At 30.8% G+C, this 16963-nt stretch overlaps 2 protein-coding genes across 4 annotated transcripts; both read left to right on the plus strand.

Annotated features, from left to right (window-relative positions):
• The first annotated feature begins 671 nt into the window (after window positions 1-671).
• Window positions 672-1134, plus strand: LOC111373099 (gibberellin 2-beta-dioxygenase 2-like). Its single transcript, XM_022995578.1, has one exon. The coding sequence runs from the start codon at window positions 694-696 to the stop codon at window positions 1132-1134; it is 441 nt and encodes a 146-aa protein (XP_022851346.1). The 5' UTR covers window positions 672-693.
• A 9201-nt stretch (window positions 1135-10335) lies between these two features.
• LOC111373108 (gibberellin 2-beta-dioxygenase 2-like) lies at window positions 10336-16799 on the plus strand. 3 transcript variants are annotated; one of them, XM_022995592.1, is made up of 4 exons: window positions 10336-10754; window positions 14363-14702; window positions 16315-16616; window positions 16681-16799. In XM_022995592.1, exons 1-3 carry the CDS (start codon window positions 10372-10374, stop codon window positions 16579-16581), a joined length of 990 nt encoding a protein of 329 aa, XP_022851360.1. In that variant the 5' UTR covers window positions 10336-10371; the 3' UTR covers window positions 16582-16616; window positions 16681-16799. The 3 variants fall into 3 exon arrangements, with proteins under 3 accessions (XP_022851360.1, XP_022851359.1, XP_022851357.1); XM_022995591.1 differs by having other exon boundaries at window positions 16315-16799; XM_022995589.1 differs by lacking the exons at window positions 16315-16616; window positions 16681-16799 and having other exon boundaries at window positions 14363-15015.
• Window positions 16800-16963: the final 164 nt, after the last annotated feature.

The raw sequence follows: 16963 nt of genomic DNA on the forward strand, positions 1-16963 counted from the left end.
TCTATTATCTTCTTTTTTTTTTTCTCTCTTTTTATAACAGTAATATGAGGCCAGAATCTGAATTATTTTTAAAGAGATTTCCTTAGAATTTAAGAGTTGATAACATGGCATACTATTATAAGTAATGAAAGATAATGATCGGTTACAAAATTTATTTGTTGTGCAACATCAGTAGTGGTATGATCAATTTCGCAAAGATTGATATCGTTTCTATAAAAAGGAAGTATGTCATACTTATATTTAAATTTTAAGTAGTATCAAACATTCTTAGAGCCCATTGGAGCCCCATTTCTTGTTCAAAACATATTTCAAAATAGTATTTATTTTTGCGTGTAATATTATCTTATTAAAAAATTTGTGGTTCAAAGAGAGAGAGAGAATGTATTTTAGAAATGATAGGGCCAAACAAGGGTTTAATTAATCCCCGCCCTTTGGCCCTTCCATACTTCATAGAGTTTTGCTACACTAATATAGGGGGATGATCGAATACACACACATGGGGTCGGCATTATTTTAACTCACGTGGGTCCCACACTCGCAATGTGAGGGTTAGTCAGCACACATGTCAAAATTTTCGGGCAAACCAACTTTGTTCTAATTCATATATTACAATTCTCTCTCTCAAATACAATAATATTATCTTTTCAAACACTTCCTTATCTCCTCTCTCTTCCTGCTTCTGTTAACCCAAAAATGGTGGTGGCCTCTCCAAACCTTTCAAAAACTGGAAAACTAAGAGAGATTGAAATTCCAATTATAGACCTTTCCGCCGACAGGTCCGAGGTTTCAAAACTCATTGTTAAAGCCTGTGAAGAGTTCGGTTTCTTTAAGGTTATCAACCATGGTGTCCCTCATGATGTGATTACAAGAATGGAACAAGAAGGTTACGAGTTTTTTGCGAAACCAGCGTCTAGAAAACAGCAAGCTGGACCTGCAAATCCATATGGCTATGGGAGCAAGAATATAGGACTGAAGGGAGATATCGGAGAAGTTGAATATCTTCTCCTACCGACCAATCCTCTTTCCATCGACGACAATTCGAAAACTATTTCCAGCACTGATCCTTATAAGTTCAGGTACTTAATTCCAGGGTATATAATATATGTTTTTTGCCCTTCCAAACTTGATGTTTAACCACCTTGCTAAGAACGCTATATTGATATAAAACACAATTTATTTTCTCATTAAAGTTCTGATGCATACTTAAAATTTCCAATCATGCTACTTGTACAATGCATTTTACAATTTGGTTTACAATACAAGACTTGGCAAACGTCACATTCATTTATTTGAAAAATTATTTTTAAAAACAATAGTCAAGATTTTTTCAACACACGTGTTGTTAATCAAGTTGTGCAAATATATTGTACAAGTGACTTTATTCTAAAATTTCAGAGATGACCTTGACCTGACATAATATTGTTGAACCAATTTGTCAAAAGCTTAACGGTCGAATCAATCATTAAAGTTTTATGAATGAGTTGTCTCTTTAATTATTATCAATCAAATTAGATAAAGGCTCTTGTTTTCAAGTTTGACAACCAAGTGAACCAACTATATAAAAATTATGCTAGTAATCTTTGATAAAAATTAAAACTTAACACGCACTTCAAATATGAGGAAATATGGAAATATTTGCGTAGGAATGTTTTAGATTGGGTCCTTTATGTCCGATTCTTATTGGGGATCCACATAGACCTTCTCCTATTAAAATCAAATCATTATTCATATTAATATTGGCTTCATTTTAGTCGAGCCTTCTCTCATTGAAGATACCTCTACATTCTGCATACACGCACACACCCCAAACGTGTGTGTACATGGATAGAGTTATTCTTTTGGATAAATATATATGTACAAACACATTGTTACAAAATGGATTACTTCCTCTCACAAAAGAAGCGGACCCTACATGAATTTAAAAAATGTTGGCTTGTGGTCCTTACCTCCATTGGGAGTGTAAGTAAAATTTTTTGTACAAATTTGTGTGTACATCTAGTATGGTCCTATTCTTTTTGTACAGAAGAGAATAACTGTCAGGCAGAGTGTACAGGTGTTACAAGTATGATTTTCTTTTTTTTCTTTTTTTTTTGGCTAACAACCAATGAAAAATGAATAAGTGTCCCCTTGTACAGAAGCTGTCAAACTCTCCCTGTACACATAAAAAATTCTTCAAGTACGAAAAATTTTTGCCAGATTTTTGACAGATTTTTGAATTCTCACTCACATGAGAGTGGGCCCTTGTATAAAATATTGAAAAAAAAAATTTCCCACCTTTGAATGTGAGTGTTCGGTAGGTACAGGAATTTAAATTAATCTCTGTACCTATAGCAAGGTTGTGTACACATAGCATCTCTTGTACGTATATTCTCTTGCTGTCAATTTAGAGGGGTCTTTCATCTAAAGTATTAAGACATGTACAGTGCTATTCTTACGTGCACCCTTAATCCATCTCTTTCAATACTAACAAATACGTAATTCTTACGGCATAGACATGAATTGGGTGTATAAATACATTAAGTAAAGAAATAAACTTTGATAATGATGTAAATCAAAACAGTTTCTGGCAATACGTCTAAGTTTCTTGTTTTGAGTCTCTTAGATATATAATTATTCTTCAGTGCTTTTAATCATAACTTGCATTACTTAAACTTACATTAAGTAATTACTTTAATTATATGACTTCATCTTACTTGTACATTATTTAGATAGTAACTTTGATTAGGAAAAAAAAAATAGTTAAAACAATTATTTACTTAAAAGCAAACTACTATTACTCAGCCAAACTTGCATTTTAACCTTTTGAAAAATTATTGACTTTCTACTTGTCACATTAATAATACATAATTGGTAGATTAAAAACTTGTTTTGATAGTAATTGATTGTTTAAGTATATAACCATGATATGTTGTCAAGCATTTATATGTTGGTCCATAATTTCATCTTTATTCGACATGGAATTTATCCCTTAACACCTAATTAGACAATGATTACATGGATTCATCGATTTTCCAATAAGTTTGGGTTATTGTAATGAACGATTTAGCATAAATTACATAAGCATTCACGTAGTTATACTTCAATATTTCAATTCAATAAGAGTCTACATAGTCGTGTCAATGACAGTGTAGAATATCACTTCTATTTCACACGAAACTCGAATGTTTGGACGTGGTCTTAGGTGATTAATGTTGTATTGTGACTCTTCTATTAAACAAGAGTTTTGAAAGAAAAAAGCATGGATTAGGGTTTCATGGACAATTTAATAAAATTATAAAGCTATTTGTACATTCGGGTGTCAAACCGGATGACACTCTCCTCACAAGAAAAGGGGGCTCACACATAATAAAATAATTGCAGATCTCCCTCTTGTGAGGAGAGTGTCATCCGGGGTTTAACATCTCGAATGTATAAATAGCAAATTCCTAAGTGCCCCTTTGACATACATTAATTTATTGTATGCTTTGTTACATGATTATTTTCAATCACAAATCCACGAAATAAAATATTCTACACGAATATCAAAATTTTTTCTCTACTTTTTAATCATAAATTCTTCTAAAAATTACTATTTAAAATTCTTTATTTTACAATAATGATTGTCAACAGGCTCTAGATAAAGATAGTAAAAAAAAAAATTTATCTTCTAACTATACATTCACAAAATAAAATATTTTATGTATAAATCTTTTTTTTTTTTTAACAATACATTTTCTAGAAATTCATTATTGAAACCAATATTTTTCCAAAAAAATGCCATCAAACAAAGCTTAGATTATTTGAAAAATTCACGTAATCATTAACCTCTCATCAAAAGCATTGTAGTAAAGAGTTTGGCATGGATTAAAATTTAATTTTAATTTAAGTCAATGTTAACAATTTATTTTAACCACAAATTTCATAGGTTTCACAACTTTTCAACTAAACATTTTATCAATATATATCAAATCTACTAAAAAAATCTGATTTTTAATCTCCACCAAACATAGACTTAATCTATATATTGTGAATAGTTAAGAAATTCTTGTAATAGTGGAATTCTATCGATAAGAACTATAATGAAAACGTCTTCCAAATATTGTTACTATTTAGAAAATTCATGTAATTGGTGACTTCTCGTCAAGAACAACATATTTAAAACGGCATTCGAATTTTATAATTATTTATTCTTTGTATGTAAAACATAATAAATAGTCTAATTATTTAAAATATTCAAGTGATAACTGACCTCTCGCCTTGAGCAATACGGTGACATGCCACCAAATGTCGCGGCTTAATGCAAAAATTGAAAAAAATTCATGTCGAGGACCCATCTTAGTTCTTTAATATTAAATGTAACATGACATAGAGGCCAAGTGTGGGTTAACCAATTACTTATGGGTCAAACTTTATCGAAACCCATTGGAACAAAAATTACCATTTTAGGACCATCAATAGAGGAGTGACTTGTTTGGTTCACGCTATCACTATAATTGTGCTACCGATTATTTTATTTATGCTAGAGTTGGTTATGACCAAGATTGCCCAATATGATATGTTTTCCCATTTGTGTTAGTATTAATTGATAAGAGATTGATTATGACTACTCCATGAATCAAACGTCGTCTAAGATAAATGTGAAATTTTGAAAAATTTTATTGTTTTCACTTTTGAGTTTGAAATATTTGAGAATGATATAATACGACATAATCTACATTAGATATCGTCAAGTTTTTGAAACATAAAGTTCAACATGAGGAAGATCGACATGTTTGATGTCTAGGTCCTTTAACTATGTGTTAAATTCTAATATAATTGTGTTAGTATTAATTGATAAGAGAACGATTATGACTACGCTATGAATCAAAGGTCATCTAAGATACATGTGAAATTTTGAAAATTTTAATTGACTTTTGAGTTTGAAATGTTTGAGGATGATATAACACCATATAATCTACATTAGATATCGTCAAGTTCTTGAAACATAAAGTTCAATGGAAGGAAGAGCGGCATGTGTGGTGTCCAAGTCCTTTAACTATATGTTAAATTCTATTTTCTATAATTATGCTAAAAATTATTTCAAACACGATCAATTTATTTACTATCAAAATTGGTCAAATATGACACATTTCTAATTCGTATTCATATCAATTAATGAGAGGTTGATTGTGGCTACATCATGAATGAAATCACTCAACTACACGTGAAAAGTTTACTACTTTAAGATGGAAATGTTTGAGGATAATATAACTCCAACTTCATCTACATGAGATATCTTTAAATTCTTGAAAAAGAGAGCTCAAGAAGATATTTTCATTAATAATTCCTTATATCATTTTGAGATAGCTATTTTTAGTAGAATTATTTACTTTTTCGGGATATTGATACACCAAAAAACAAATTAAACACATATTCAAGAGACTATTTTTAAAGAGTATATTTTATTATTTAGAAAGCATATATAAATTTAGAGAAATAAAATTTTGAAATACTTCAAGAAGCTGTTTATATTTAACACTTAATTTTACTACTTCCAAAAAATATTTTTTTATTTTCCCTATCTTTTATTTTCACTAGTTTTCTCTATATTATTTTATTATCTTCCCACATTAAAAATTGAAATATTTAGAATGCATTTAGTTATAGAGAGCGAGTTTGGTTCAATTCTAAACTGTTCAAAATATGTTTAAAATTAACTGTGTATGGAGAAAAAATGACAGATAAAGAGATGTTAGAGAAAATATTTTCATCCTTTCACGTCTTGAATGTGCTCTTGCAACAACAACATTGTGAGTATGGTTTCAAAAAATACTCAAAACTTATATCTTGCATACTTGTTGCTAAACAAAATAATGAACTATTACGTCCAACTGGTTATCTAACATTATCTGAAGCAAATGGCCCTGCATTGTCAAACACAAAAGTGATATCAAGAGAAGCACGAGCACGTGAATGTGGACATGGATTTAGAAATGGATGCGGACGTGCACGTTGTATAAATCATGGACGAAATAATCAACAAAGTTATCAACAACAGGGCAACAATTTCAAAATGTACAAAAGCAAATGAAAGTAATACATCTAAAAATGAACACGAAAAAAGTTGTTTCAGATGTTGAATGAAATGACATTAAGCACATACTTGTCATATGGCAAAACATCTTGTGAATCTCTATCAAAAATCAATTAAGAAAAAAGGAAAAGTGGATATACATTTTGTTTATTATGATGGTCCAACTGATATGACTCATTTGAATCCCTTTGATATTTTTGCCAATTCAAATGAAAATATTGACCATTTGATTGGGGTGGTGTGATAGAAGATATAAATTAATTTATTTCTATGTTTCTAGTTTCTTTACTTTAGAAATTTAATTTGAAATATGTTTTTACATTTCGTAAAAAAGAAAAATATTACGCATCGTTAATTTCATATTATTGAATCATGTTTACTCTTTTAAATTTAAATTCAAAAATTTTAAATATATTTATTTTTTTATATTTATGGATTCACGATGGGTTATCAAGATACCTACTTGATTGATAGTACAATTACAAATACTATTTTTTAAGACAAATATTCTTTGGACTTTATATTAGTAGAAAACAGTGTTAATACGATATCAAGTGCACTAAATATCGTTGAAGACTCCGAAAGAGCTTGTATTATTTTATCAAATAATACAAAATTATATATTGACGATACACTTTATTCTAGTAAATCTAGAAGAAATTTGCTTAATTTTAAAAGATATTAGCTGTAATGGATACATATTGAGACGATGCAAGAAGATAATATTAAATATATTTGCATTCTTTTGTATTTGGCAAGAAGTAGATAAAAGAAAAACTTCATGCATTTCCATCTGACATGTATTATACATTCATAAAAATAATTGAATCAAATATTGTCACGAATTAGAAGTTCGTTAACCCAAAAAGTTCAATACTTTGGCATGATCAACTTGGATATCAAGGTGCTATAATAATGCATAGAATAATAAAAAACTCATATGGACATCCTTTAAAAAACTAGAAAATTTTTCTATCTAATGACTATCCATGTGTAGTTTGCTCGCAATGTTAGTTACTCATTAGACCTTCGATTACAAAAGTTAATATTGAATCTACAACTTTCTTGAACAAAAAAATCATAGAGATATATGTGAGCCAATAAACCCACCATCTAGAATATTTTGTTATTTTATGGTATTAATTTATTGTTAATTTTGATTGGACAATTATCTTAGTATTAATGGGAGGAATTAAGAAGTTGAAAATGATGTATAAATGTATCGTTTTCTAAATCCTCGTAAAAAATAATTTGAATTAGAAATTCGAAAGATAATTTATTTAGATGTATTTACTGACCAAAGAAATCAATAATATCTCACACATAAGCTTTAAATGCTTTAAACTCGAATTAACATCCTAACGGACTATATTTAATATGATATTTGATGGTACACTTGAAGGGTGATGTATTCGATTCTAATATAAAAATCTCCAAACAGTTAGTAAAGATTGTCTCACTAAGGAGATATATACACTTGATGAGTATTTAAACATAAATTATAAAATTCTATAAGAGGTTCAGGTACTTGATATGTTGAAATTTGAGATATCTCAATAATTTATATCATTATGGGAAAATAAAAAAAAAGAATCAAAAAGGAAAATAAAAAAGTTGTCAATAACACTTTTGCACATGATGTACTATATCACATATGAAGAGTACATGCATCATATTGATGTCCCTATAGGATAATTTGTTATGACAAATGAATCTCAAATACGTCAGAAGCGTAGTTGACTAGTTGGTTCAAGAGATTATGTACCTAAAAAAAGTATAAGAGAAAAATCCACAAAAAAATTTCGAAAGAAATAACATTTGAAAAGATTGATCAATTAAATATTGAAAATATAGTTTTTGAATAGCTACAAGTATTCAGAAATAATGAGATTTCAATAAATTTATGATATCTCATAAATTATGAAAATGAAATAATGTTATTATAGATAATATTTTTGTCTTTAATGTGATTTCGAAATTATGCAAAATGAGGATCCTGAACCACAGTATGTTAAAAACTGTCAAAATAGTAATGATTGGCAAAAATGGAGAGAAGCTATACATGCAAAATTGAATTCCTCAGAGAAATGGCAAGTGTTTGGACATGTAGTTTGAACATTGAAAATGTAATCCCTGTTGAATACAAATGAGATTTTTGTACGAAAAGATAAATGACAATAATGAAATTACAAGATACAAAACTCGATTTGAAGTTCAAGGTTTCTCAAAAGACCAAGAATCGATTATGAGGAAACATATTCTCTCGTAATGAACACCGTCACTTTAAAATTCTTAATTAGTTCGACTGTATTACAAAGGCTTGATATGCACTTTATGGATGTAGTAATTGCCTATTTATAGATTCACTTAAGAGCAACATATATATATATATGAAAGTTAATGAAAGACATAAAGTGCCAGGAACGAATGATATATGCCCGATAACCATATTCTCAATTAAATTGCAACGATCATTATATGGATGAAAACAATCCGAATACATGATCATTTGATGTGAAAATAGATCAATTTCGTCCACTTGAAGATGGAGAAAAACTCTTGGTCCTAAAGTACTATATATTAGTTCAACTGAAACATTAACCTAACTTGCAAATTGCACTCGATCGGACATAATTTTTCTATAAAGCTCTTTACAAGATATAGTTCTACACCAACTTAAAAATATTGAAATGGTGTTAATATATTTTTCGTTGCCTAAAAGGTACTATTGATTTGAGATTATTTAATTCTCAAAAGTCGGGATCTTCTTTAATGGAATATGCAGATACATATTATCTCTCTGACCTACGTAAGACTAAATCACAAACAGAATATGTGTTTACACGTGAAGAAATAGTTAAATCATAGAGATCTGTGAAACAATTCTTGATAGCAACATTTTCAAATCATCCTGAAATTATTACAATTCATGAAGTAGGCCGAGAATGTACAGTTGAGGAACATGACCTATCATATCCAAGTATTATGCAGATTAACTTCAACAAAAAATAATCCAACAACTTTTGTATAAAGGCAATGCAGTTTATATTGCACAACTCAAATGATGATATATCAAAGATGATATGATGAAGCATATTTCTTCAAAATTCTTTCATATACATAAGCTTTAAAAAAATGTCGACAACAATGTCCAAAAAATTCGCTCAAGTGACAATGTGACCGATTTATTCACAAAAGCATTATCGACATCTACATTCAAGCAATTGGTTCATAAAATTGGAATAAGTCGAATCAAAGATTTTCAGTGATCAATATTAGGGAGAGTAGCTGTATTTTTTTTTCTTTCGCTTAGATTTTATCTCACTGAATTTTCCTAACACGATTTTAATGATGCAACAATTATTTTTAATACTCCAAAATATTCGTACTCATTTTCCTTCGTTTGAATTTTTTTTGTCCCAATGATTTTTTATTAAACAAGGTTTTAAGAAGACAGATATTTTGTAATGTGTCAGGGAGTATTATAAATGGTAAGTTTATTAGTGAATGACAATCATACCCTTGTAACCCTAGAAATTGTTACTGCTGTATCTCTGATTTTCCCTTTAAATATAGGGTTTTGATTATTAATAAAACACATACAAGTCTATTAACTTTTCTCTATTATCTTTTTTTTTTTTTCTCTCTTTTTATAACAGTAATATGGGGCTAGAATCTGAATTATTTTTAAAGAGATTTCCTTAGAATTTAAGAGTTGATAACATGGCATACTATTATAAGTAATGAAAGATAATGATCGGTTACAAAATTTATTTGTTTTGCAACATCACTAGTGGTATGATCAATTTCGCTAGGATTGATATCGTTTCCATAAAAAGGAAGTATGTCATACTTATATTTAAATTTTAAGTAGTATCAAACATTCTTAGAGCCCATTAGAGCCCCATTTTTTTGTTCAAAACGTATTTCAAAATAGTATTTATTTTTGCGTGTAATATTATTTTATTAAAAAATTTGTTGTTCAAAGAGAGAGAGAGAGAGAATGTATTTTAGAAATGATAGGACCAAACAAGGGTTTAATCAATCCCCACCCTTTGGCCCTTCCATAATTCATAGAGTTTTGCTACACTAATATAGGGGGGGTAATTGAATACACACACATGGGGGTCGGCATTATTTTAACTCACATGGGATCCACACGTGCAATGTGAGGATCTGTCAGGAGGCATGTCAAAATTTTCGGGCAAACCAACTTTGTTCTAATTCATATATTACAATTCTCTCTCTCAAATACAATGATATTATCTTTTCAAACACTTCCTTATCTCTTTTCTCTTCCTGCTTCTGTTAACCCAAAAATGGTGGTGGCCTCTCCAAACCTTTCAAAAACTGGAAAACTACGAGAGATTGAAATTCCAATTATAGACCTTTCCGCCGACAGGTCCGAGGTTTCAAAACTCATTGTTAAAGCCTGTGAAGAGTTCGGTTTCTTTAAGGTTATCAACCATGGTGTCCCTCATGATGTGATTACAAGAATGGAACAACAAGGTTACGAGTTTTTTGCGAAACCAGCGTCTAGAAAACAGCAAGCTGGACCTGCAAATCCATATGGCTATGGGAGCAAGAATATAGGACTGAAGGGAGATATCGGAGAAGTTGAATATCTTCTCCTACCGACCAATCCTCTTTCCATCGACGACAATTCGAAAACTATTTCCAGCACTGATCCTTATAAGTTCAGGTACTTAATTCCAGGGTATATAATATATGTTTTTTGCCCTTCCAAACTTGATGTTTAACCACCTTGCTAAGAACGCTATATTGATATAAAACACAATTTATTTTCTCATTAAAGTTCTGATGCATACTTAAAATTTCCAATCATGCTACTTGTACAATGCATTTTACAATTTGGTTTACAATACAAGACTTGGCAAACGTCACATTCATTTATTTGAAAAATTATTTTTAAAAACAATAGTCAAGATTTTTTCAACACACGTGTTGTTAATCAAGTTGTGCAAATATATTGTACAAGTGACTTTATTCTAAAATTTCAGAGATGACCTTGACCTGACATAATATTGTTGAACCAATTTGTCAAAAGCTTAACGGTCGAATCAATCATTAAAGTTTTATGAATGAGTTGTCTCTTTAATTATTATCAATCAAATTAGATAAAGGCTCTTGTTTTCAAGTTTGACAACCAAGTGAACCAACTATATAAAAATTATGCTAGTAATCTTTGATAAAAATTAAAACTTAACACGCACTTCAAATATGAGGAAATATGGAAATATTTGCGTAGGAATGTTTTAGATTGGGTCCTTTATGTCCGATTCTTATTGGGGATCCACATAGACCTTCTCCTATTAAAATCAAATCATTATTCATATTAATATTGGCTTCATTTTAGTCAAGCCTTCTCTCATTGAAGATACCTCTACATTCTGCATACACGCACACACCCCAAACGTGTGTGTACATGGATAGAGTTATTCTTTTGGATAAATATATATGTACAAACACATTGTTACAAAATGGATTACTTCCTCTCACAAAAGAAGCGGACCCTACATGAATTTAAAAAATGTTGGCTTGTGGTCCTTACCTCCATTGGGAGTGTAAGTAAAACTTTTTGTACAAATTTGTGTGTACATCTAGTATGGTCCTATTCTTTTTGTACAGAAGAGAATAACTGTCAGGCAGAGTGTACAGGTGTTACAAGTATGATTTTCTTTTTCTTTTTTTTTTTTGGCTAACAACCAATGAAAAATGAATAAGTGTCCCCTTGTACAGAAGCTGTCAAACTCTCCCTGTACACATAAAAAATTCTTCAAGTATGAAAAATTTTTGCCAGATTTTTGACAGATTTTTGAATTCTCACTCACATGAGAGTGGGCCCTTGTATAAAATATTGAAAAAAAAAATTTCCCACCTTTAAATGTGAGTGTTCGGTAGGTACAGGAATTTAAATTAATCTCTGTACCTATAGCAAGGTTGTGTACACATAGCATCTCTTGTACGTATATTCTCTTGCTGTCAATTTAGAGGGGTCTTTCATCTAAAGTATTAAGACATGTACAGTGCTATTCTTACGTGCACCCTTAATCCATCTCTTTCAATACTAACAAATACGTAATTCTTACGGCATAGACATGAATTGGGTGTATAAATACATTAAGTAAAGAAATAAACTTTGATAATGATGTAAATCAAAACAGTTTCTGGCAATACGTCTAAGTTTCTTGTTTTGAGTCTCTTAGATATATAATTATTCTTCAGTGCTTTTAATCATAACTTGCATTACTTAAACTTACATTAAGTAATTACTTTAATTATATGACTTCATCTTACTTGTACATTATTTAGATAGTAACTTTGATTAGGAAAAAAAAATAGTTAAAACAATTATTTACTTAAAAGCAAACTACTATTACTCAGCCAAACTTGCATTTTAACCTTTTGAAAAATTATTGACTTTCTACTTGTCACATTAATAATACATAATTGGTAGATTAAAAACTTGTTTTGATAGTAATTGATTGTTTAAGTATATAACCATGATATGTTGTCAAGCATTTATATGTTGGTCCATAATTTCATCTTTATTCGACATGGAATTTATCCCTTAACACCTAATTAGACAATGATTACATGGATTCATCGATTTTCCAATAAGTTTGGGTTATTGTAATGAACGATTTAGCATAAATTACATAAGCATTCACGTAGTTATACTTCAATATTTCAATTCAATAAGAGTCTACATAGTCGTGTCAATGACAGTGTAGAATATCACTTCTATTTCACACGAAACTCGAATGTTTGGACGTGGTCTTAGGTGATTAATGTTGTATTGTGACTCTTCTATTAAACAAGAGTTTTGAAAGAAAAAAGCATGGATTAGGGTTTCATGGACAATTTAATAAAATTATAAAGCTATTTGTACATTCGGGTGTCAAACCGGATGACACTCTCCTCACAAGAAAAGGGGGCTCACACATAATAAAATAATTGCAGATCTCCCTCTTGTGAGGAGAGTGTCATCCGGGGTTTAACATCTCGAATGTATAAATAGCAAATTCCTAAGTGCCCCTTTGACATACATTAATTTATTGTATGCTTTGTTACATGATTATTTTCAATCACAAATCCACGAAATAAAATATTCTACACGAATATCAAAATTTTTTCTCTACTTTTTAATCATAAATTCTTCTAAAAATTACTATTTAAAATTCTTTATTTTACAATAATGATTGTCAACAGGCTCTAGATAAAGATAGATAAGAATCAGAGGGAAAAGTCATAGGTATGCATCGACAAGGTCCAATCAAATCAAAAGATTTTCAAAAGAAGTAGAAACCTCTCAGATATGGAGATAGCCTGTGGTGACCATTTTTACCAAACGATAAACCAAACCACCCAATCCCCCTGAAAAATGTGCCTATGAGCAATGGCCAAACCAAAGTAGAATTACGCTGTCGGGTTACTATAGTTCCAGTTGGGTTTAGTGGTTTTATTCTCAACCTGGTTTTATGAAGTTGGGCTTAAGACGATCTCATTGTTGAAATGTATAGATCTTAATTTTACCATCGAACTACATTAAAACGTAACATTAGATACACTGAGGTAAATTGGATTTATATCAATATTCCATGGGCATGAATTTGGTCTTGTCGTCTGTGCTTTACATTTTTTATGTTTAGACTTTGCCTAAACCCTCTTAGTCTTGTAAATGCTTAGAGCTTGATATTACTGTCTAATCACGTTTTAATGTATTAGGTCTCTCTAACATTTATACTACCCTGTTTGAGCTACGTTAATGTAAAAATGAGAATGAAAAATATAATCGTTATGGATCCCATATAAGAGATAGAAAATCAAATATGATAGTTTGATGTAATGGATAATGATCATATTTTCATTTTAATGGATAAATAATGGGAAACAAATACGGGCCATATATAAGATATTGAAAGGTCGTTATGGTGTGTAATAGTTGCTAAATATCTGTAAAGTAGACATAAGAGAATGAAATATTATAAGGTTTTGTGTGTGTATGCATTTTTTTTTAAATTAAGTTTCTTAGTTTATTATTATTATACACACTTAATTGACACATATATGCATGTTCGGCATAATTTATAAGTTTTTATCAATTTGTCAAATTGTATTTTTATCAACACATTACGTAGAACACACAAATTTTACTTGTTACCTCACATTCCTTATAAGCCGTAAAACTTAGCCAAGTAAGTTGTGTTAAAAGTTCTACACCTGATTAAGAAAACATGAAAGAAATCGTATGATGGAAAATTAACAGTTTTTTGTGCGTTGTGACAGCTGTGCAGTGAGGGGTTATGTAGAAGCAGTTAACAAGTTGGCATATGAAATATTGGAGCTGATGGCAGTAGGGTTAGAGGCCCCTGACCCTTCTGTACTCAGCAGACTAATCAGGGACGGTGACTCTCTCCTCAGATTCAATCACTATCCAAAGGTTGATGGTGGTGCCACGTCACCCTCCTGTATTGGATTTGGAGAACATACTGACCCTCAGATCTTGACCCTTTTGAGATCCAACGATGTAGATGGCCTCCAAATCTCATTGGATGATGGGGTGTGGGTCCCAGTCAACTCTCACCCAGTTTCAGCCTTTTGTATTAATGTTGGTGACGTGTTACAGGTGGATCCCATCTTTTATTTTGGGCTCTTTTTCCTTCTTGCTGTGCTAGATGAACAGGCCATCGGCCCCGCCCCTCTAAGCGGGAGCTTGTCCTCAATACGTGGGCCGCCGTGCCGAGGTGATCTTGTTCGAATAGCATTTTTCTTTTTCTTCTATCATGCATGGTTATCATGGATTATTCTATTCGTACAAGACAACCTCCGCCTTGTTCAAATAGGTAAGCCAAGTGGCGCCTCTATTGGGGTAGTATGGCCGGGTCATTACAACCACATCTTTACGAAGGATTGTATGACTTGCTGATATATAGCCTTTGTTTCACAATCATATTTTTTAAAATACTTATTTTCATTCACATATTTATATAATAAAATATTTTTCACATAAACTAAAAATTCTTTTACCACATGTTTTTCTAAACTTACTTTGCCTTTATTTGAGTCACATTATTCTCAAAGAAATTCATTTTTGAATAGTGTATTGATGAAAAATGTGTGATTAGAAAATAAGGAAAATTTTTGAATTTACATGTATTATTGTTTTATTGAAATAATGTTAAATTACTGTTTAAAAAATATATATATTTTTAAAAATGTGGCTCAAACAGGTCTATATACAACTCCCGTTTGAGCTACATTATAGTAAACATGAAAATGAAAATGAAAAATAAAGTCGTTATAAACTTACACGAGATAAAAAGTCAAATATATAGGCCGTTTGTTCCACATTTTTCCAACAAAAATGCATTTTAAACATCACATCATGGGTCCTACCTTAGAGTGTTGAAGTCAAACATTGTAAGCTGATTTGATGGAAAAAAATGTATTATTTTTCCAAATAATGTGCACCAAACAAGGGCATAATGATTTGATATGATAAATAACGATCATATTTTTCATGTGAAAATAATGGAGCTAAAAAAATTCATAACTCTATTTTGTTACTCAAATAATGATACTGAAACGGGGCATAGTACACACACTATACTGCAACTGAAACTGAAAGTGGGACTGAACTGAAATTTATTGTAATCCAGTTGATGGATGCAACTTTCAGAGTTTCGGTGCATTAAATTGATTTGATAGAATTGACCAGTCTGATCATCTGGAATTAGAGGGGACCTCTATTCAGTTTTACTTTTTGTGGGGTGTTCATTTTTTTACTTTTAAAGTTAGATGGTCATCACTGTTCAAATTTTTCATGCAGCCAACCATACGCAACTAAACACAAAGTCCATACATGAATTTTGCAATAGAATCGCAGCACCTGCATGTTGCATTTCCTGTCATGTTTGGGCCCAAAATCAAGTGTTAAATCTGTCAAAATTCTATGAAATTTTCCTGTACCTGTAGCGTTGCTCATGAAATTTTCCTGTGTTAGGGAGTTGGAATAGTTCTCACACTGTTGGTCAACGACCACATACTTGTGTATCTGCGCAATTGTGTTTCTGATTGCATTTCGCTTGTCTCTAAATTGAATTTGAGATTAGGCTTGATTTTTAAAATGATCAAGACTAATGACTTATAACATGGCTCAAAATTCAATGCTTTTGTCTTAATTTTGCTACCTAGTTCTTGTCGACTAATGTCATGTAATGTGCATTTTTTTCCGGAAGGTCATGACAAATGGAAGGTTTTTGAGTGTACGACATAGAGCTATGGTGAACTCCTATAATTCAAGAATGTCAATGGCGTATTTTTCTGCTCCACCACTTGATGCCACAATAAGTTGCCTGCCAGTACTACTAACACCACAGAAACCTCCTCTTTACAGAAGCTTTACCTGGGCCGAGTACAAGAAAGCTACCTATTCGCTTCGACTAGGAGAGAGCCGTCTTAATCTTTTCAAGGCTCGACGGGATGATGATGAAAATAGTAACTAATTTCCTGAATGATTTTGCAAGGAATTAATCAAAAGGTTAGTTTTATTTTTATTTTTCTAATGGTTTTCTGTAGCTTTTGCTAACCAGCAGTTCTTATAGTTGGAAGTGCAGATTAGGTTTCGGATGGTATGAAAAAGGGCTTTAGGGTTTCTGACTTCACCTATGTACTGTTCCAATTGTAGCTCCTAGAAGTTTAAATTAAATTATAATCCAAGTCGAAGGCAACAATTAATTTTAACTATATATTTTATCAATTTCTATTAAATTTTACTAAAAATCTTATTTTTATACCAATCAAGCAGAGGTTTAGGTATAAACTAACTATGAAACATTAAGCTAAAAATGCAACCGTGTTATGGAGGAGAGATCGATCGAGGGAATA

The sequence above is a fragment of the Olea europaea genome, unplaced genomic scaffold (genome assembly GCF_002742605.1).
Source record: "Olea europaea var. sylvestris unplaced genomic scaffold, O_europaea_v1 scaffold1070, whole genome shotgun sequence".
Classification (NCBI taxonomy): Eukaryota; Viridiplantae; Streptophyta; class Magnoliopsida; order Lamiales; family Oleaceae; genus Olea; species Olea europaea.